This window comes from Channa argus, chromosome 5 (assembly GCF_033026475.1).
Source record: "Channa argus isolate prfri chromosome 5, Channa argus male v1.0, whole genome shotgun sequence".
In the NCBI taxonomy this organism is placed as follows: Eukaryota; Metazoa; Chordata; class Actinopteri; order Anabantiformes; family Channidae; genus Channa; species Channa argus.
Window position 1 is genome coordinate 2,792,524 of NC_090201.1, and position 23,078 is coordinate 2,815,601.

A 23,078-nucleotide genomic window follows, 5' to 3' on the forward strand; every position below is an offset into this window, starting at 1 on the left:
CCTTAAGTTTTTTAAACAAATTAATTTCTGATTAAAATTGGCATTTTAGTGGCGTACTTTCATACTTGTATTTTTTTTGTGTGTACTGATTTTGTGTATTTCTGCCACCTCTGGTAACAACGTATTAGGTGATTATCAATAAGAACATATAGCAAACAGTAAGGAGTAAAGAGTAAAATAGTTGTCTTTGAAATGTGGTGGAGTCTCTAAAATGTAGTTTTGATTATGTGTATTTACTCACAATCTGCCTGTTACTTGTTGGAAACAGAAGCCTCTGGATCTGTCTGGATTTCCCTCTATTTTCATAGAAGCTGCGTCAGATTTAGTCTTAGATTTAACTTTCACAATAAGGCACATTGAGGTAATCCTTGGTTATTACAGCTTGTATTGATAAGAAAGCGTTTTACTTCGAATATATTGACAGAAATTTTTTTCCTAGGGTTTTGCGTGTGGAGCATCTAGAAGCAGCCAGAAAGTCATCATCCAGAAATAAAAGGCATGCAGAGACAGTGATGGAAAGAGATCAGACTGCAGCAGAAGATCAGAGGGAAACGAGCAGAGCTATCCTCTTCACAAGACAGACTTATCAACATTAAGTTCAACCTTCACTTCTCAGACTAAAGATAGGTTAGAATTTGATACGCAAATACTTGGCTGGTAGGCTACGTGTCTATGGCCTCCATCTGTATTTTACTGTTAATGTAATGTAAGAAGAGGAAACAGTTTTGATAGGATTTTGAAAATTGTTCTTCATACACAACTGGTGCTTTTTTCAAATTTGACTGGGACACTACTTGTATTACTGGTATTACAACTTGTTTCTAAAACACAGATGGACTGTTTGACAGGCAACCATCTCTAGTCAAAATGTCTGCAGCTAAAGGTGCAGCAATTGGCATTGACTTGGGCACCAACTACTCCTGTGTGGGATTTTTCCAGCACGGAAAAGTAGAAATCATTCCAAATGACCAGGCAAACAGGATCACTGCAAGCTTTTGACAACCGCATGGTTAACCACTTTGTGAAGGAGTTCAAGAGGAAACACAAGAAGGCCATTGGCCAGAACCAGAGAGCTTTGAGGAGACCGTGCACAGCTTCTGAGAGGGCGAACAGGAACCTGTCCTCCAGTTCCCATGCCAGCACTGAGATAGATTCTGTGTATGAGGCCATCGACTTCTACACCTCAGTCACCCGAGCTTGCTTTGGGAAGTTGTGCTCTGACCTTTTTAGGGGATCATTAGATCTTGTGGAGAAAGCCCTAAGGGATCTCAAAATGGACAAGGGATAGATCAACAAACTTGTCCTAGTAGGGGATTCAATTCCTTTAGGATTGCTTCGAAGGCAGGGAGCTCAACAAGAGCTTAAACCCAGATGAAGCGGAAGCTCACAGGTTATACTTCAGGTAATGTTCAAGACCTGCTGTTGCTGAACGTGGCTGCTCTGTCCCTGGGTATAGAGACAGCTGGAGGTGTCATGATGTCCCTGATTAAACGCAACACTACCGCCCCCCCCTAAAAAGCCCAGGTCTTCAGCACCTACTCTGAAAACCAGCCTGGGGTCCTCATCCAGGTCTATGAAGGGGAAAGAGCCATGACCAAAGACAACAACCTGCTGGTCAAGTTTGAGCTAACAGTAATCCCACCTGCACCACAAGGGGTCCCACAGATTGAGGTCACCTTTGACATGGATGCCAGCAGCATTTTGTACATGTCTGCAGTTGACAAGAGGACCGGCAAAGCAAACAAGATCACCATCACCAACGATAAGGGCCGACTTAGCAAAGAGGAGATTGAAAGGATGGTGCAGGATGCACAGAAATACATAGCTGAGGATAAGCAGCAGAGAGTCAGAATCACCAAGAACTCCCTGGAGTCCTACGCCTTCAACATGAAGAACAGTTTGCAGGATGAGAACTTGAAGGACAAGATTAGGAGGACAAGGAGAAGCTGATTGAAATGTGTGATAAGACCATTGCCTGGCTGGAGAACAACCAGCTGGCTGAGAAAGACCATGTTGTAGACCATGCTCAGTTGTTAAGGTAGTCATCCACGGATCACAAGATCAGTGGTTTGACGCCTGGTCCCTTGGACCCCTTGGGTGAGACACTGAACCCTAAGATGTTTCCTGTGGGTAATTTACAATAAATACAATTTTGATTTATAGTCTTGTAGTTCCTCTGTTTGATCACTGGAGGGCAGTCAGCACTTAGATTAAAATGCGCTCATATCATCTCCTGTGTTGTGGCAGTTAAAAAAGAAATTAGTTTAGCTAACATTTTTTTCATAATTTAATAGTATTTAAAGATCCATACAACATTGCAGAAATGTCCCTAATTCAGAGTCAGAAGGTGACAGGGAGTTAGTGACTCTATAATATTTAGTGTTTTCTTTGTTCTTAGCGTTTTCAATGTTTTATAAGTACACAAGTAACTAAGTATATTTACTCAAATACTGTACTACAACTAGGAACTTGTGCTTTACTGGAGTATTTCAGTGATATTTTATTTAGTTACTTATACTTTTACCAATCCAGAGAGAATATTGTATTTTTACCTCATCAAACATATTTGACAGTAGTTACTACATACCTTTTGTACATGTAGGTTCAAAAAATTAATAAATGCTGATGCAATTGCATAGATGAAGCAACTGTCACTACATAAATCTATTCTGCTCCACCTTTACCTGCAGCTGAAACACAGACCCCCTTGATTCTTGGCCTGGTGAAAGAGAATCAGCCCAGGACACATCAATGTCTTTTGGGTTTTAGGGTGACCGTCTCGAGAGTGTTGAGCTCCAGGTTGTTCAAGCTGGACCATGACACCAAATGGTCCATCTCACTCCTGTAGGCCGACTTGTCTCCATCCGATATGAGATCGATAATGGTGGTTTCATGTGCGAACTTAAGGAGTTTGACAGATGTGCAGCTGTTGTTATACAGGGAGCATAACAGAGGAGATGGAATGCAGCGTTGGGGGGGTCCAGTGCTGATGGTCATTGAGTCAGAGACATGCTTCCCCAGCCTCATGAACTGCCATATGTCTCTCAGGAAGTCTGTAATGGTAGAGCCTGAACAATTGTATTGAAGGCAGAGCTGAAGTCCACAATCAGAATCCTGGCAAAGGATCCTGTGGAGTCCAGATGCAGGAGGATGAAATAGATAGATTCAGCTTTATTGTCATCACACATGTACAAGTACAATGCAACGAAATGCAGTTTAGGTCTAACCAAGAGTGGAATAGCAGCAAAAGCAGGATCATGTAGGGTCATGTTTACAGCGTCGCCTAAACATCCTGTTCTGTAGGGAAACTGCAGGAGGTCCAGTAGGGGTTCTATAATGTCATTGAGGTGTGGAAAGCAGAAACCCTCAAAAGACTTCATGACCACAGAGGTCAGGACAATGGGTCTGTAATTATTAAGTTCTATGATCCTTGCCTTTTTAGGGGCTCTTACGATGGCTGATATCATAAAGCAGACTGGCACATCGTTTTGTCGCATGAGGACTAACATTATTAGCATAGACAAGCTCTGGCAAATGATCTGGCCAACGACGTTTCTTTTCTGGTGGCAGTGTCCGCAAAAGGTTGTGACGTGCCCTATTGAAATACTCAAGTTGTGCGTTGCCCTGTGGATGATGTGGTGTGATGCGAGTTTTCTTTACCCCATACAACTTGCAAAGCTCCTGAATGACCTCACTCCCAAAGTTTGTGCCCTGATCTCAGCGTAACCTCTCAAGCACACCACACTTCATAAACCACTTTGGCAGTAGTATCTGCTTTCTGGTCATATGTAGGAAATGCCTGTGTGAACTTGTTATAAACACCTGTTACCACTAAAACATGTTCTCGTACATCAGAGGAAGGCTCCAACACACTAAAATCTACCGCAACAACTTCAGGAGGCCTTGTAGCTAGAAAGGGTGTCATAGGGCAAGTAGTTTTGGTTTTGGCATCAGTGCCAGAGCAAAAATATCTGGCACTGCTTAACCCACTGTTTTCCATCTCCATGCATCCAACCCCGAAAACATCTCTGTCTCAATAGGTTCTGTGAACGCTCAATACCTTGATGCCACAGGAGATCATGCACACTCTTAAGTGTAGAGAGTTTAGACATGCTGGTAGAATAAGCCGTTGACATTCATCTACATGCACATTGTCAATGATATGATATAGTAATCTGTCAACCTCTTTTACTTTGGGCCATTGTCTGAGGAGAGAGATAACAGGTTTGGTCAAATGTTTTCTCTGGTGGTGTGTGGGCTTTTTCTTCGGATTCCAAAAGTGCCTGAAAGACTTTAGTGTGGGACCAGTATTCTACAACTGTCTCAACTCATCTTTAGAATAGGGTGTTACCTTGAGAGTCAGTCACCTTATTACCCTGCCTAACTGCATCAGCACGAACCTGCCTAACTTGACAACACTTTACACCTGCACTGAGCTGTCCCCTTTCTCAGCCGTCTTCATATCCGTCCAGTGGAGGCTCCCCTGCTAATGGCTGCCTAGAGAGGGTGTCGGCAGCAGTGTTACATTGCCCAGGGTGAAACTGCACCTCAAAGTTGAATGGGGCTACCTGGGCAACCCAGCATTGTTCTATTGCCCCTAGTTTTGCTGAATTCAGGTGAAACAAGGGGTTGTTGTTTGTTATTACAGTGAACCTAGAACCCAACCAGTACCCTTGGAGTTTTTCTGACACAGCCCACTTGAGGGCAAGGAGCTCCAGCTTTATGCTGCTGTAATTCCTGTCATTTTTCTCAGCGTTACTTAACGTCCTACTGACATATGCGATGACACGTTTTTTGCCTCCCTGAGAGGTAGAGGACTGCATAAACGCCCACATAAAGCTCCTTTAATAGCTGCAAAATCCCAAGAATTATCTAAATTATTTAACTGTAGTGGGTACTCGCCTTTTGTTTCACTGCTGCTGCTTTATCTGGGTCTGTGCACATACCCTCAGTCAAGATCTGGTGACCAAGGAAGCACACGGTGGATTCGAGGAAATGGCATTTGTCCACTTTGACCTTTAACACTGTTTTCTCTCGCATCTTGCACTCTTTTCCAATGTGTCCTACCCCATTGCATTTAAAGCAAACAGGTTTCCCATCCTCTGTAAACTCAAACCTTAGTCCAAGCTTTCCACCTTTGTTTGGCTTATCTAGGAAAGTTACACTCTGTCTCACCACATTGACTAACTCTCCAATAGCCTTGCCTTAAGGATTTAATGTAGTGTAGATTATTCTTGATAGTAAATGGTCTGCACTTATATAGCACTTTTCTACCTATTGACACTCAAAGCGCTTTACACTGCTTCTTATTCACCCATTCACACTCACACACACTCATACACCGATGGGGGAGCTGCTATGCAGCTGGCCAACACTCACCGGGAGCAACTAAGTTGGGGTTCAATATCTCACTTAAGGACACTTTGACATGTGACCGGAGGAGCCGGGGACTGAACCAACAACTGTAAGATTGGTACAACCGCTCTACCTTCCTGCACCACAGTCGCCCAAAATCTTGTGCACTACCTGTACACCGACCTTCCTGTACTCACCCTCTAGCTGGTGATGACAATGGAAAGTCTGTAAGAGTTGGGCTACACTATGCTTTTCTCCATAAGCTTCTCTGAGAAAACTGAAAATTTCATCAGGTTCTCCTAACTTGTCATCCGTACACAATCTAAGCTCTTCAAGTGCAGAACCCCGGAGGAGAGAAAGAATTAAGTCAACCTGGTCACTTTCACCCAGGCCCCTAGACCTGATAGCTCTCTGTACTTCATGAAGAAACTCATAAACAGAATGACCATCAACAGTAGCACTGCCAATAAAAGGCTGGATTTGGTTTTGTCTGGGTAAATACACATATGACCTGTTAGTGCTGCTACTTAGAGCTATTATTTTAGCCATGGCCTGATCGTGTTTGTTACTCAGTTCAAATAACTTGGCTTTAAGCTCAACAGCAGGGTCCATCTCTGTCTGCTCATTATCACTGTCTCTGTCCAAACTTTTGAAGTGTCTGGGTGTAACTTAACCAGGATCAGGATACAAAAGGTCTCTCGGACGCTTGTCCCACTGTCTGCCTCAATGTCCTCCACTCCTCCTCAGAAGATCATTCTCCAAGTGGTCACCGTCTTATCTCCAGCTGCCTAGCCAAAGACCCTACGCTGCACCTCACGGAAAGCCTCACCATTGTGGATCCACCCCAATACCAGGCACCGTGGATCCCCGCCACCAAAATTATTTTATGCACTCTAGCATTCTAATCTATTTAATGGAAACTAAAGTTGTCTACAAACTATTTCTGTGCCACCTATTTTGCAGAACCCCACTCCTGGTACCAAATTGTTTGGCCTGGTGGACACCAATGTCTTTTTTAAAATTTTGAAGAGCAAAAATTTGAGTTCAATAAAAATAAAACGGAAAAGCACCAAAGAGCTCCAGCCTGCTTCAGGCTGTATCACCATTACTTTGTACTTGGTTCAGTGTAAAAACTTGGCAGTTGAGCATTGACTTCTAGTACAAAATGTCTCAAAACTAAAGTAGCTAGTCTAAAAAATACAGAAATACAAAAGAGTGCAAAAATAGCAACAGAAAAGAATACATAAATTAACTGTGGTGGCTCTTCCTGACAGCACAAAGAGCAAACACACTTTGCATTAGAAATCTTAAATTGATACTTTTTTGTATAAAATGCACAGTTTTCTTAGAAATTATTATTGCCATAGTTTTCACTTCAGCAGCATCAAATTGAATTTTGCTGAAACAACATACACGTTTTTGAGTACTGTTAAGTACTTCTTGTTTTGTACTTCTTTTTTTGTTCTTCAAGTTAAGTGTTGTTCTTCAAATAAAACATTCAAAGTGGTAGGACTTACTCGGGCAAGTATTTGAGTACTGAATTTGTGTATTTTCATTTTTACTCCAACAACTCTCTGCCTCTGCTCCACTGTCACCAGCGGCACCAGACTTCAGTAGGTGCCCTTACTTCTTTATTTGGGTGAACATTTAATGAAAATGCTTCATATGCTTAAAGCCTAAATTCCAAAACTTAAATATATTTTGTTACTTAATTCCATTTGTTATTTACATCCATATCTCTCATTGAAATAGTATTAATTTCTGGTCCAGCAAATTAGGCACTTAGTAGGAAACAATACTTTTTGTATTTTTTTGTTTGTTCTATCTTCTCATTATATTTATTTAATTCTCCCGAAGTGAAAATGGTCATCCACAGTTGGCCATAAAGAAAATTAATCAATAACGATACTATGATTGCTGATTTAAGTGGAAGTGTGATTACAGGACTTCTGGCACTACTAATGGCACTACTGCAAAATAAGTCCTTACACCTGACATCTTTAGTTACATGCAAGGCAATTTAGACATATCTCAATCAAATGTACCGCCACAGGGTCCTATTACTAATGGCCGAGTTAGCTTAACTGCTGCATTGTCATCGCTAAGATTTAACTCGTGCCAGCACACACTGAATGAGAGCAAACAGCCAACTTCCCCACTTCACTCATAACCCTCTGCTTTATATGACACATGAATCCAGTATTTCATACCATGTCAGCTTACCTGCAAAATTACAGCCAAAGCAGTACACTGTTGTAAGCATAGTTCCCTCTTGTGGCGAACATCGGTAACAACACTTAATCAAAGCTCATTATGTTGTCTGTGTGCAGAAGACTGAAGTGCAGATATGTTAAAATAAGATAAACTACTAAATCAAATGTGCCAAAGGAACAGTGTAGAATATGAACTTAAGTTACAATGGGGTTAAATAAACAACACTTGCCTGTTTTAAGTCACTGCCTTCACACTCTCCCCTCCAAAATATAATGGTGCCCGACATTATGCAATCACCAGTTCATGTAATAAAATGATCAGTACACTTGTTATGCATAGCATAAGGTTACTCCCCGTAGGAGTCAGAATTCATAAATGAATTCCTGCAAATGCAATGCTGCTCCCAGCCCAGCATATGACACATAATTCTTGTTAATGCCAACCTATGATAACTCAGAATAACTTTTGCTTTTTTCCTTCTCAAAGAACTTTTTACTTTTACTTTTTCTGTCTGACCGACGATAGGTCAGTATCTTCTTGGCTACTGGGTGCACATCCAGAGGACTGGCGTTCACACTCCACGTTCAGCGTCTCAGTGTTCTCTTTCGGTGTTCTATTTCCCTCCTCCTCTAGTGGTTGTTCCCTCCTGTCCTCGGCAGTCAAATCCTTTCTTGCTTCTACTGTGGTGTGTGGATAGAACTCAGGTACTTCTGCCCTCAAATAACCTTTGACCTATTCATCAATCCTTGGTTGTGGTCTGATGATGGCTCTCCAGTCCTCCACGTCATCGGAGCTCTTTTCCCTCTCCCTCTGTCTCTGCCTGTTGACTTTCACTCTCTCTTTTCTCGTTTCACTATTTCAACTGGGAGAAAGTCACATAGTAGCAGAAGGTTCCGGTGAATGACCCTAGTGCATCCCTTCCCATTTTCAGGCTTAAGCTCAGATACTAAGCCATCCTGGTGTTTCCTCTGTGATAGTCTGTGTGAGAAGAGCTTTGATCTTTTGCAGCAAGCCCAAACATGATATCAATAGGGAGCTGGGGGTTACGACCACACAAGAGGAAATAAGGTGCATACCCTGTGACCTCACTGCGTGTGCAATTGTAAGCGTGGACCATTTTTGTCAGAGATGCCTTCCAATCTGTCTTAGCAGCCTCTGGTAGGTTCCTGAGCATTGCCAGCAGTGTCCTGTTGAATCTCTCCACCTGGACATTCCCTTGTGGGTGATGTGGTGTGGTTTGGGACCCTTTAACTTCACTATATTCTCGCATATGAGGCCAAAAGAAGTGGTCCCTGATGAGGGTCAACACCCTTTCTACTCCAAGGTGACCCATCTCCTCATGGAGTTCTTTGAACACAAGCTGGTGGTATTTTTTTTGGCAGGACTAGCTGTGTTCGAGTGGCAGTTTTCCGACATAGCAGCCCATCACTGTCCATGTATTATCTTGGTTTTTGCCTCACCAGTGCAGCTATTTTCTTGTTATTGTGGAGATGTTTTCTACTCTTTGTCCACTGTTCTGACAGGATATATTTGAGCACCTCGCCAACCCCAGGGTCCTCTGTTTGGGCTTCCCTTAAGGTAATTTTAGGGATTTCTGCTACTGATGTTGTCATGTCATTATTTTCAGTTACTATTGTTGAGATGGGCGCAGGGCACAGCCGGGGCTCACTTGCTTGGAGCTGAACAGCCACCACTTGCGTCACGCTGTTCATAAAACCTCAGGCAGTATGACTTGTGTACACGTTTCCATGTACTGCTCCACATCTCTCTTTTGCAAAAGTTATAAATCTTTCCGAATCATGGACATTCATTGGATATCATCCAAAGATGCAGCCGTTTTCGCACAAAAATGCATGTTTGTTACAATGTTTCCATTGCAACTCAACTGTGCAAGGAAAAATGAAGAGAATACAAGTTTGCACAGAACTGTTCCCCGTCGTTTCATTGAAAGCTTTAGGAAAGTAAGACTTCCTGGCCACTATGAACAGAAGCAATGAAAAACAAACAAAAAAAAAGATAAATAAAAAGATTTAAACATTGCGAACCTATAATTCAATTTCTCTCCTCTGTTCAAAATATTTCTAAATGTAGAGCAAAATTTACAAAACAGTGTGTGTTATGCTTCTGCTTTTCAAAGGGGAACAACTTAAACCTAGACGCAAGAAGAAGCTTCAAAGTGTCTTTGAATGCTACATGTTGTCAGCTGTGCAGCAATGGACGAGGCCCCGCCCCCTGCGCGTGAAGCCAGGCAGTGTATCTGAAACGCTCGGGTTCGTTCAACGATACCTCAGATACAGCAGCTCTGCTCCGCTCCTCAGGTAACAACCACTGTTATTACACGTTTTTGTTCTGATTAAGCTGTATGAATATAACAAAGCGGCCTTTCTTCAGAAAGATGGCTTTTGCTACTATAGTGTTTTTTGCGTTTAAATTTGAACCATCAGAAAAATCAAACGTATTCGGACAGAAACCGGGTCAGTGCATCGGTACTGTATGATTTGGTTTTTGGAACCACTAAGGGACAAAACAGATCAGCTACATTTGTACATTTTTCATTATTGAAACGTTGTTTCTAATTTTCTTTATTTTATGTCTCAGTTTATCTTTACAATTGGTTAAATGGCCTGAAAGCCATAGTTAAATTTAACAGTTAAAGCTGTAGAAACACGGGGCTCATTCCTCATTGTGTAATCAGAGTATGAAAATTAGTTGAGACTTTCTGTGATAACTTCATATTACACTTAAAAATGCAAGTAAGACTAACTTCATACAATAGAGTATGTTCTTGCATTTTATCAAATTATTCTACGTAATCACAATGTACTGTCAGAAACAAGTGAATTTCATAATTTATTATATCAGTCCTACTCATATTTTAAAAACAGGCTTATAACTCGACCCATTTTTTTTGTCTTGTCAGGGAATCAGTCCCTAATCTGTTCCCAAGTAAGGAGTTCAGTGAATGAGATGGTTGAGAAGCTTAACTAACCACTGCTATTTACCTCTATAATCCTTTGCCTTTTTTGAGTCTTGTGTAACTGATAGAATGAGCTTTACAAATGAGCTTTACCCAGTGAGAACTAACATCTTCACGGATGTGCCAGTGGTTTATATAAGCAGAACAAAGAGGAAGGTGATGTGATATTTTAAATGGTCGTGAAATAGGGTCAGGGAAGAACTTGTCCCCCTCATTGCATTCAGTGACCTCTGTAGTTGAGGCTGTAACCAATATTTTGGACCCACTGGGCACTGACTCTCCACATGGCAGGAATACATATATGATGGGGAAATAAAGACTCTTACTTGTTAATTTAGAGTATTTATAAATGTAATTGAATTTAAGTTGGAATATTAAAATACTGGAATCCAACTGTTAATTTTTTTTAACAAATAAAAAACAAAAGTGATATATTAAGCAATAAATGCAAATCACAACTTACTAGAAATCAGCATAATATTTCTCTATGCACTGGCTATTGTTTCACTAACAGCCCACACACCCATTGATACAGTGTGACTTTGCTTTTTAAATCATATGAAATGTCAATAATTTGTGTCATTTGTATTTTAGGAGTCTACGGCAACGTCAGAGCCAAGATGGGACGGAAGGAGATCATCTGTGGTTGGAAGAAAAGCATCAGTAACATCAAGGATGTCTTTGACTTCAAGGGAAAAATGGGATCGTAAGTACTCAAAATATTAATTAGTTAGTAGAGATATTCTAAACAACTTGCTGCTGACACGGACATTTGTTACACAGACTCATAGAACGGCACTGGCAGCAGTGCACAGATATTCATTGCTCAAGCATTTTGAAAGAGGTTTGCCATTCTAAATAAATCAGAGAAGATCAATTCCCTGCATTTCATGGTGAAGCAAAGGGCAGAAATGTTTTCATTTCACCAATAATGAGCATTTATAATAAAAATAGTGTTAGCTGTTAAAACCAAAAAACAAAAGCAAGGTATCTTATTTGGCAGGTGAGTTCATCTGGAAATATGTGGAGTCTACCTCAAATTGCAAGCACTCTTTCAGTTTAACCATTAGATTAGTGGTGCTAAGCACAAACCATCATGTTGACTGCTTTGTTGTGGTCTGTCTGATTGCTATGTCATAATACATACATTCTTGTCAAATTTGAAAGGCATTTTATGGAAATGTTATGGAATCAGGACTCCAATACCTCTCTGCTTATAATAAGCAATTATTATGCCCAAGTTCAAATGTTTGTAACTACACTGAAGGAGTAAAAGAGCCGGCTGCTGTCTAACCTTCTAGTGACCAGGGTCAGGATTGGCATCACCTCCCTGACGCATATTATTCACACTGTCTGTGTAATCTACTCACAGCTGAAGCAGCCATTGGAGGATGTTACATTGTTAATCTGGGCTGTAGAATTAGTCATATAATGATGGTAACCACACATTTGTGCTTAAGCTGGATCCTATATTAATGGTGATATTAGTGTGAAGTGCCTTGAGATAACTTTGTTGTGAATTGGCGCTAGATACATAAAGTTTAATTGAATTAAATTGAATTTGTGGTATAATGCGTTCTGAGTAGGCTTCGTTGATGTACAGGACTGTAGCTGCACAGTAGAATTAAGTGGAGCACATGGTTGTAAAGTTAATGGAAGGTGTTGCTTCCACAGAGCTGCCCTGTGCTCTTAAAGCTGCTTAAAGTGCTCCTTCCTGGACTGGCTATGAATGAGTGACTGGCTTCTGTGTGTATATGTGTCTGAAGATCCTGAGTACTGACGTCAGGAGAGTAGTGCAGGAACATCCTAGCACCACTTCATTATAGGATTAAGTGTCTAGCTGACTACACTGGTATGTGAGTTTACAGAATCTATATGGAGGGAGGTGGTGTAAGCAGGTGCAGGTGTGTGCAAGCATGAGACAAATGTGTCCGTGTTAACACATCTGTTACTTTGCAAATCTGTAAATCCAATAGAGTTTGACTTTGCAAATGTGCATTTAGTTTTTATTTAGTATAGCAAATAAGCTGATTTTAAATACATTTTTAATTTTATTATCTATCTAAAATGCATTTTAATTTAAATTAGAAAATTCCTGTGAAACATTTGCCACTGAATAGCCAATAGAGTCTGGATTGTCAGACAGTTCATGCACAAATGAATAACTTTTAACTCCAATGGTTCCCTCCTTAGGATTAATCAACCAAGAAAGATCACACCAACAGCAAGGTGTGATATAGTTTGGGAAGTCACAAAGAACCACAAGGTAAATGGTGAGAACTAAAAGTCTCTCTTGCAGTGGATAATATCAACGTTCACGAGTCAGGTCAACACTGAACAAGAATGGTGTGCGTAGCAGAGTTACAAGAGCAAGCCACTACTCTTCAAAATGACCAATGCTGCTCATTGACAGTTTGATCGAGACCATATGGCCTGCGGACAGATCATGATCATGTATCATGATTCGGGCCTGCTTTCCTGCCTCATGACAAGGAAAGCTTGCCATCATTAATGGAGCTATTGGGGCAAATTCTGTCTCAGACTGTAGAGTAGGCTCCTACTGTCTTATGTTAGCAAGACATTAAAACCCAGGTTAGTTGCTCCCAGTGGATCAGGTTAGCTGCATCGGTGCTCTCTCATCAATGTGAGAAGCAGCGTGAACTTGAAGCAATGCTTTTGGTACTGACAAGACGGAGAAGTGCTGTATATCTAAATGCTGACCATTCAACTAGGAATTCAAAGTATTACAAGCTAATTCCTTGGGAAGATGTTGCGGTATCTATCTGGGAGCTGAAACTCAACAGAAAGTAGATCATGCATTAAGACAATGAGTAGTTCTACCAAAGAATGGTTACAGCTGAAGAAATGTAATGTTCTGGAATTGCAGAGTCAAAGTCCTCACCCCCAACTGCAGGCAGTTCTTACAGGATGCCGACATCCCTGAGAAACCTCCAAGCTAATGTGCAGGGTTATAAAACTTGTATGGAATGTTTAGTTAAAGTCATTTGCTGCAGAAAGGGGCCACATTTTTGCACAAATCTAAATAAAATTGTTATAATAATAATAATAATAATAAATAAAAGAGGAAATTAAAAGAAGGAAGTGCATTTTAAATTTTGGGGGTTTAGGTTTCTCTTATTTAGAGTTTGATTTTGGAATTTAAAGTCAGACCACAGTCAGAACTAGAGGTCCAGTGTGTAATAGTGCAATCATAACACGTATACATGAATCTTTCTTACTGGCTTTGAGGCAGAGGTGCATTACCACTAGTGGAGATGCTTGACAGGATTACACAATGGAGGATTACACTCTGGCTGTGATGTGACTGTGAGTCTGCAGAAAGCAGTGCCATGTTGATACTCAGCCAGGACTGTTTTGGTCTCTCTGCAATACATGATGTTGATGTCAAGGTGTCCTGGCTTGAGCTGAAAAAGTTGTTTTTGCCGAAAGCTGAAGTAAAGCTGACATATCTTAAAATACCTGAAACTTTACTATAAAAATTTAAACAAATCTGAAAAAAGTAGAAAATAAGCAGAATTGAAAGTTACCTGTTTGTCTTGAGCAGATGTAACATGAAATAGTAGCATAAAAATCCTGGGAACTGTAGAAATGTAATAGCTAAGTGCAAAGTTTAAGTCAAACACCTACAGAAAATTAGAATTTAAAAATGACTATGTCCATTTCACAACATCACGTTAAAGTTGAAATCTCAGTAGGTCAAAGTGTTCAGAACCCTTTACGTCTCAGTGTGGTATAGGTTGAAGAGATTCTTATTTCTGTGCTTAGACTAAAACCACAAACTAATTTTAACATGTTTTCTTCAAGTAAAATGTCATAGTTTCAGTCTTGTAAGTCATGGTTGTTATCACACTTGCACAGAAAACAAAAGTAAACAAATCATATAATCCAATAGTGAGTTTTATGGATTTTGTCGGTATCCATGATTACTGTCATAACTGCTTTGGAGTTGCAGTGCAGAAGCACTACAGTAACGAGCAATTACTGTAGCACCACACGTGGAGACGTTACATGAACATACACAGCAATTAGGGATGATATTACAATAAAACACCACAAAGAGACAAATTAAGAAACCAGCACTTGGCACTAAACAGGCTCTATCACGACTACTTCCTAGCTCCCCACTGTGTGAAGCAGTTTCCTGTAATTTGGTCACTATTCTGCCATGGAAAATGATTTGCTCCTAACACGGCATAATTGGTATGTAATTGTTGATCTTGGTGATAGTAGTTTCCAGAATTCAGGTGGTTTTCTGTCACAAAGCTAGGAAATGCAGATATTATTTTCTGTTAATTTACTCTTTTTTTTTTTTTGGATGTCTCAGATGACATTTCTGTGTAAAAAAAAAATCTGCCAGTTCAAACAAGCCACAGCAGGTAAAATATTCAGGTTTTGTTGAGTGATTATCGGAAACATTTATTGTAACATTAGCAGGGATTTTCTTATTCTGGGCAGGAAACACACTGAGACCAACAGCACAACTAGAGGATTAGATTTTCAGTCATTGTTGATGAGATGCAGTCTGACAGATGATCTGTATTCCATGGTTTCAAAGGCCTAACATTAATGTTAATTTCTGTACTTTATGTAAGAGGTTTTTATTATGTAGCTAATAAATGTAAGCAAGTTCCATTGCTTCATAATAAACACACCAAATCTTAGCTTATGATTTAAATGATGTAAAGTTCTTAGTGGAGCAATGTTTTCCTATTTGTTTAAATGAAAGAAAAACAAAATCCTAGTGCTTTTAACTACAGACAAATAAAATTGGGGTAATTAAGAGTTTTAATAGAGTTTCTGTTGGCCTCTATTAACATGCACTTGAATGTATGTCTCTCTGTCTTTACTGTTTTTGTACAGGGGGTCTTTTTCAGAGGTGTTTATGGTGAAAGAGAAGAAGACAGGGAATCTGTATGCTTTGAAGTGTCTGAAGAAAATGCACCTCTCTCATAGTAACCTGGAAAATGAAATCAATGTACTGAGAAGGTAAAACACACACTTACTATATACACGTTTATGCAGCTGATTCTATCATGATCCAGCATTGTTGTGCTATGTCAAAGCTGAAATGCTGTTTAAATGAGCTAAATTATATGTTTATTGCCTTCTTAGCTTTGTCTCTAAAGAACCTTTTCTGAATGTGAGTTAACATGCAACAATGCAAAGCAGTGATTTACTGTTCTCTTTCTTTTTCAGGGTGAAACATGAGAATGTAGTGGGACTGGAGGATTTCTATGAGACTAAAACACATTATTATCTGGTCATGCAACTGTAAGTAGACTGTTTTTACGCACAGACATTGCTAATTATTCCTGTAATAAACTAATTAACATACAGTTTTACCTTTTATTTTAATTGCTGCATCATTCTGTCTAAAGAGTTACTGTAAATGTTGTGAATAATTTTACACATTTCCAGAAAAATTAATCTGACATATCTGGTGTATGTTGTAAGTCTAGTACAGAATCCAAATTAGAAGATAACGAGTCCCTAGAATGACAGAAACACTGATCATTTTATTTGTGTATGTGTGTGCAGGGTGTCAGGTGGGGAGCTACTTGACCGCATTTTAGAAAAGGGGGTTTACACTGAAAAGGATGCCAGCACAGTGATTAAACAGGTGCTACATGCCGTCAGCTACCTGCATGAAAACAGCATCGTACACAGAGACCTTAAGGTAATGCACGTTCTCGTTCATTTGGAATGACAACAACACACTTACAACACACTGTAAGGTTTTTTATAGTGAAAGAAAAGAAAACAGGGAAGTTGCAAAAGTGACCAGAACACACTTTTACACATAATAAAAAAGGTTTTGGCTCAGGAAGGTAGAGCGGTCACCCACCAATACTGCAGTTGTTGGTTTGATCCAAGGTTCCTCCGGTCACATGTCGGTCCTTGTCCTTGTCCTTGAGCAAGACACTGAACCCCAACTTAGTTGGTAAACGTTTGCCAGCTGTACAGCAGCTCCCCCATCGGTGTATGAGTGTGTGTGTGTGTGATTGTGAGTGTGTGTGGGTGAATAAGAAGCAGTGTAAAGCACTTTGAGTTCCAACGGTTAGAAAAGTGCTATATAAGTGCAGAACATTTACCATTTATCATTTAAATAGAGATGTGAAAAGAAATCTGTCACAAAAGAATTTACACCTTTAATGCAGTTCTTTGGTAGAAACCCACTTGGCAGCATTTGCAAATCCAGGTGTAAAAGCTTGTAGAGCTGGTAAAATGGGTCTGGATCTCAGTAAAAGCAGTACAGCCTGTAAATGGATGCTCCAAATACTAGGTACTGGTTCAGAACTACCGTTATATTTGTTGATTTATGGACAGGATATGAACATTTTAACTGGGAGATTTTGAAGCCGATGCAAAGCCAGCTGGTGGTTTTACTAGAGAAAAGGTTTCACCGTTTAGAGTTGTGGAACTACAAATACACTCTGTCCACTCAGACCTTAGGTGTTACAGGGGTCCTACCTCTCACCTCATACACAGACAACAGTTTAGCCTGTAACATCACCATTGGACAGAGAGCAGCCGTACACCAACAGTAAATTTAATTTTCCTGTCATCGATTAATATCCTGAAAGTAACATTACTAAAAGCTTATCTGAGCTGCTGTTTAACATTTTAAGCAGCATACAAGTAGTCTACAGGCTCAGCAGAGTGAAGGGAAATAGTCTTGCAGTTGATGTTGACATTCTTTTGTCCAGATTAAAAAATACAATATAAGCTTTCTTAATAATATGGAGCACACATACATGATGCACATACATCTTACAATGAATTAAACATTGCATCTAAACCATTTCCCTGGGGGGAACACTGGGCAGCAATGGGGGGGGTGCTTGGGGAGCTAGCAGAAAGTGTCTTGCTCAGGGACAAACCTGGTGCACGGGCTGCGTTTCGGTCCCGCAGATCCTGCATCCCAGCTTAATGCTCTGGCATCAATCCACAAGGCCAAATATACATTGGCAGCTGTATAGTATAGTCAGTATGTGGTAGACGCTGGATACAAAATCCTCATTTATTTCCACACACATATTTTCCCTCATTCTTCTTTTGTTACTGTCCAACGTTTTCTCTGTCTCTCTTGTTCTCTGTTTGTTGGAGTAGCCTGAGAACCTGCTGTACTATAGCCCAGATGAGAATGCTAAGATCATGGTCAGTGACTTTGGTCTGTCTAAGACACTGGAACATGGTGTGATGTCCACAGCTTGTGGGACACCAGGATATGTTGGTGAGTTATGGGGGAGGATATACGCATAATGACAAAACCCACTTTGTAAAATATCGTCAAATAATGTCAACAGTATGCAGATATAACTGGTTCAAGCTCAAATCTGGAGGTTTCAGACATGACGTTAATCATGTAATCATTTAATCTGTAATCATAGTTTTACATTTTTAGAGCCATGTACACTTGTTTGTAACAACAAGTGTGTATGGCATTTTAACTCGATCATCATCTTTCATCACATTAATGATTATATAGAAACAACAATATTAGAGTAATACATTTTTGACGGTGTTTCTTCTTGCTCTAACTGTTGTGTGTCATTCTACAGCCCCTGAAGTTTTGGCCCAGAAACCCTACAGCAAAGCAGTGGACTGCTGGTCCATAGGCGTTATCACTTACATCTTGTATGTACATTTTGCATTTTGTCAGTCAGTACCATACAAAAACCCAAATGTCAGAAACACATAGCTACTGTTTGTAAAGAGACAACTCCCACCGGATCCTTGAACTCTGTCCTATAGCTTACGTAGAACCCTTAGATGCCGTAAGCAAGAACAAAATCTGCAGCACCCCTGCTTACATCATTCAAATATTACTGGTTTAACAGAAGGTAGATATAAAGGTATGAGATGAGTTTAATCTTTGTGCTGCAGGCTCTGTGGATACCCTCCTTTCTTTGAAGAGAATGAGACTCGTCTGTTTTCAAAGATCATGAGAGCTGAGTACGCTTTTCATTCCCCTTACTGGGATGACATCTCTGAGTCAGGTGAGAAAATGGCAGTAAAGACTCTTCATAAGTCCTTGTTATTTTCTCTTTTGCAACTACATTCAATGTTCTTTGCCACTGTGTTAATCCAAATGAGTATGACTTGGACCTGAGTCAGAATAAAACATAATATTAATTAGGAATTCATTCATAACGTGAATTAACACAACCTTTTTATAAGTCAGCTTCAAATGAGATAGAATAGGTGGATGAGGGGAAACATGGTGGGCACGTGCAATTTTCAAATAGATTGTAGTCTAATAAAAATGGAACTAAATTGTGGCATTATAATTGCACTAACCCCACTTTTCCTTATTTAATACTAAGAAATATAAATATTGCATGTGCTTCTGCCATTTACAGAACCACTTATCTTCAACTAATGTTGAATTGTGTACTTTTAGGAAGATTTTTTAAAAATATGTTTGGGGTTAGCATAAAAAGTCCTGAGAAGTGTCTGCAGGTCTTCTTTTCAGGCTGCACGTTTAACCTTTAACCTTTACATAACGCGGGTAAAACAGTAGCATGTAAATAACAAGTGCACCATCACCTTGGTGATGATGACGAATAGATAAGGATTTGTTCTGACATTCATCTCCTGAGGCTCCAGCTATAGTAATTTGACCTGTTTGGATTATGTCAGATAAAACACTGTAAGTACTCTGGATGCCAAATGGGCAAGGACAGTTCTCACCTGCCTGAGGAATTAAGATAGGTAGCAATACAAGATATGTCAACTGTCCTTCTATATCCAAACAGGACAAAAACAAATATGCTGTTATCCACCTGTTTTATGCCAACCCTGAAATGCATTTAAATGTTGATAAATATTTTGCTGAATTAGAAAAGTGATAATAAGAGAAGAGGAGATGTTACAATGCTGATGCAAAAAGTTAGAAGGACATGCTTTCACTTTTTTCCAGTTGTAAAGTTGCTGGATTAGTATAGTGCAGCCAGCCACTGTCACGTGCCTGCGAGACAAACACATTAACTATCCCACTTACTCAGAAACACTGGACATAGCAAGCAACTTGATTTTAACATCCACTAATCCACCTGTGACAGTAGCATCTATGTCTGTATGTCTTACTTGTTCCTACAGATTGTTATGTCTATAAAAAGGTTCAAAACTATTAACATAAGGAATCAATTTTCCAGATAGCTGACATCAGGATATTGATTGATTCATTGATTGATTGTCATTGTGATTTAACAAACACACACACGCACGCACACACACAATTACGGAACACAATTTGAAATCCACTGAGGCACCTCCTGGTGCTGACTGCTGTTTGTGTCTTGCTGTGGACTGTTCCCATACATCCGTTTATTTGTGGCAGTGAGCACTGCGCACCACATTAACCAGCTTGTTTCCTTTTTCACCACAAGCATGGACCTGTCTGTGAACACCTGTCTCCTTGCTCTCATTAAGCCTTCAAAGCTATTAGCATGCATTAAAGGAAGGGATGCAAAGGCTAAACTAAACATAAGAAGGCATCACTGTTTAAAAAAACAAACAAAAAAAACATGGCGTACAAGAGGAGATATATATTTATTTATTTATGTATTTATTTACATTAGTTTAAAAGGGACCATGTTCAAAATTAAACAAAATGGCTTCCATTGGACAGCAGAAACAGCTTAAACTTTATTTCATCTGCAGCCCCCCCTGCAGGTCACATCGAGCAACACAATCCCAATAACAACCAACAATCGACAAAACAAGACACAAGAATAGACAACATTATACCCAGTGCTTATAAAGTATCAAGCTATTACCTTGTTACTTCTTTAATAATTACGTTTATATATTTTATGATTTTTTATTTAAGCAACATAACCCTGTTACACTATTACAGAAACATTACCCTTCTATTACCTTGTGTTAAAATGTTACCTCCGTTACGTTATTATTAAGATATTTCCTCTATATTATAGTTATTTAAAAAATATTATGCTGCTATTACTCTGCTATTATTAAGCCTTTAAAATGATACCAAAATCAGAAAAGACTACTACTACCTACTACTACAATTAGCTAAAGAAATCCACTAATAAAGCTGACATTAAAGTGTGGTTAAAAGTAGTGTTGCCCACTAAAAATGTAGTTTAAAGTAAAGTTGTTCATTCTTTTAGGTCAGAACAGAAAAATCACAATATTCACATTGCAGTAATGAACTCAAACACACATCGCACTTTTTACGTTGGTAGATTTTATGTATAATTTGTGCATCCTGCAGCCCCTGTACCCAATTACTGCAGTCAGGTTCAGAGTACTGATTTCTAATCACAAGATAATGTCTTTTTCTCAACAGCCAAAGACTTCATCAGGAATCTGATGGAAAAAAGCCCTATGAAACGCTTCACTGCTGAACAGGCACTCAGGCACCCCTGGTTAGTCTTTCTACAGTTGCGAGGACACATAATGTTATTGACAAGTGGAAAAGTCCCCACAGTAATGATATCAAAATAAATATTGTTCATACAGTATAGCAAAGGGATCTACACACATACACAAGGTTTCTAAAGCTGACTTTATTGCAGGATCAGTGGAGACACAGCTAAAAACCTGGACATTTATCACTCTGTCTATGAACAAATGGAGAGAAATTTTGCCAAATCCAAATGGAAGGTAAGCACGGCTGGCTTATGAAATATTTACAAAGCCCCAGAATGCAATAGACATTTGGGTAAAAGCAACAAAACTACTGAAATAAGTGTTTCAATAACTACTATATATTTGCTTAAAGATAAATTCATTAGATTTTCTATAAAACATGACACTTGAGATAATGAGATCAGCAGTTAAAATTACAAAGTATTGTATTATTATTATTATTAGTAGTAGTAGTAGTAGTAGTAGTAGTGTTAGTGGTAGTGTTGGCAAATTATAAGAACTAGTAAAAACCAGCAAAGCATATAGAGATGTGTAAAAATGAGCATATCCCATTTATCAGTCCCCTTAGAGCAAAAGACCTTTCCAAGAGAATCCCTGTAGTGCTCAATTAATTTCTGATAAAACACTCTTGTTGTGTGTGTATTTCTAACAGCAAGCCTTCAACGCAGCCTCAGCAATCCATCACATGCAGAAACTGCAGGTGTCCCACAGTGAGCCCTCCACTGTATCCCTCCCCATGCCTGATATCATAGTTCAGTCCTCCCCCCATACTGAACTGGAGGTGCAGGGACCCCATCACGATGAGGCTGACGTCCTCGACCCCAATGGGAATCCTGTTCACGCTGCCAATCATCTATCCTGCAGTAACCCTGAGGCGGGCAGAGGACTCTGTCCACCTCTGAGAGCTAGCCTCAGTGAGCCTGGTCACAGTCTTGCCATAGATGAGTCAAGAGAAGTCTGTAATTTTCATTCAGAGAGTGATGCTCCTTTCAGGCCATGCAAGAGGTGAGAGTCGCTGTTTTGCATTTTAGATTTATCAGAAAGCACGTTCTTTAAATGTTATATATTGATAATTAAATAGTAATATATGAGTAAAAAAGCTTGGCAGAAGAATTTTAGGTGTGAAGTGGTGGCTTCTCTTAATAAATACTCCCAAATAGGATTCCAATATATTCATAAAATGCACATTTCTTTTCTCTAAATCCATCGTAAATACAATGTTGTATTATTTTGTATCATTTTTTTCAGTCTTTGTGCTACCTTTTTGTAATGATCCCTAAATATGTGATGTGTTTCAGCGTGGGTGCTATGGCTCAGAGGAAGGACCAGCCACTCCAGTCCGGAGTGTGTTCTGTCATGTGATTGGCTGGCTAACATGGGATGACTCTCTTGACATGGCTGTTGCATCCTTCTCAGAAGGAAGGTGCTGACATATTTGCTGCTCCGAATTTTTACATCTGTTATGGTTTTCACACATTCCAATAGACAGATGCTCTCTCTACACTGTAAAACCCTTGTTATGTTGGATGTGTTTGTACATGCAGCATATCACAACAAACACAAATAGAAGTCGTTTTGTAGAACTCATACAAAAGCCTGTTAGGTTTATAACATTCAATTTTTCATTATTATCCATCTATCCACTGCATAAACTGTCAACATGTTATGAAATACTAGTAAGTATTTTTTGAATAGCTTTTGTTGATACTCAGTGTGAAAGCTAATTCCATCTCTAATTCTTATTCAATTTGACTGCGATGATTTTGAATTGTTATGGCTTTTATAAGTTGCATAAAGCTGATGATAAGCTTTTACAGACTCAGATGACTCTGACTACTGTTTTGCCATTTGCATGTATACTGGAGAACATGAATGGATTGAAGGTCCAGCTTTGTTTATGAGATTAAACTTCATTGTGAGGTGGAGTCAGTAAAATACCGCAGCCATGTGTTGCTGTATTTTCATGTGCACAAGCTGCTCTCTTGTTGAACAGCTGAACCCACCAAGTGCCACAAGCTGATGTAAGTGGGATGATTCTGAATTTAAAAATGTAGTGACACATAAAATGTTTTTGTATTATTTTGTCAATAAATATGTAGTAACTATTCTC

The 23,078-nt window shown here is 39.5% G+C and overlaps 1 protein-coding gene and 1 pseudogene across 1 annotated transcript; both read left to right on the forward strand.

The window, feature by feature from the left end:
• The first annotated feature begins 886 nt into the window (after positions 1-886).
• LOC137127207 (heat shock 70 kDa protein 1-like) lies at positions 887-1,971 on the forward strand (annotated as a pseudogene).
• A 7,816-nt stretch (positions 1,972-9,787) lies between these two features.
• Positions 9,788-23,075, forward strand: camk1ga (calcium/calmodulin-dependent protein kinase IGa). Its single transcript, XM_067505357.1, has 12 exons — positions 9,788-9,887; positions 11,141-11,252; positions 15,428-15,553; positions 15,764-15,838; positions 16,106-16,244; positions 17,678-17,801; positions 18,130-18,205; positions 18,455-18,567; positions 20,886-20,964; positions 21,115-21,202; positions 21,621-21,973; positions 22,267-23,075. Exons 2-12 carry the CDS (start codon positions 11,167-11,169, stop codon positions 22,328-22,330), a joined length of 1,323 nt encoding a protein of 440 aa, XP_067361458.1. The 5' UTR covers positions 9,788-9,887; positions 11,141-11,166; the 3' UTR covers positions 22,331-23,075.
• The last annotated feature ends 3 nt before the right edge of the window (positions 23,076-23,078 follow it).

Coding starts and splice junctions, on each gene's coding strand:
- camk1ga (XM_067505357.1), top strand. CDS start 11,167: ATGGGACGGAAGGAGATCATCTGTGGTTGGAAGAAAAGCATCAGTAAC. Junction 15,839..16,105: donor TATTATCTGGTCATGCAACT/GTAAGTAGACTG, acceptor ATGTGTGTGCAG/GGTGTCAGGTGGGGAGCTAC. Junction 20,965..21,114: donor CAGGCACTCAGGCACCCCTG/GTTAGTCTTTCT, acceptor ACTTTATTGCAG/GATCAGTGGAGACACAGCTA.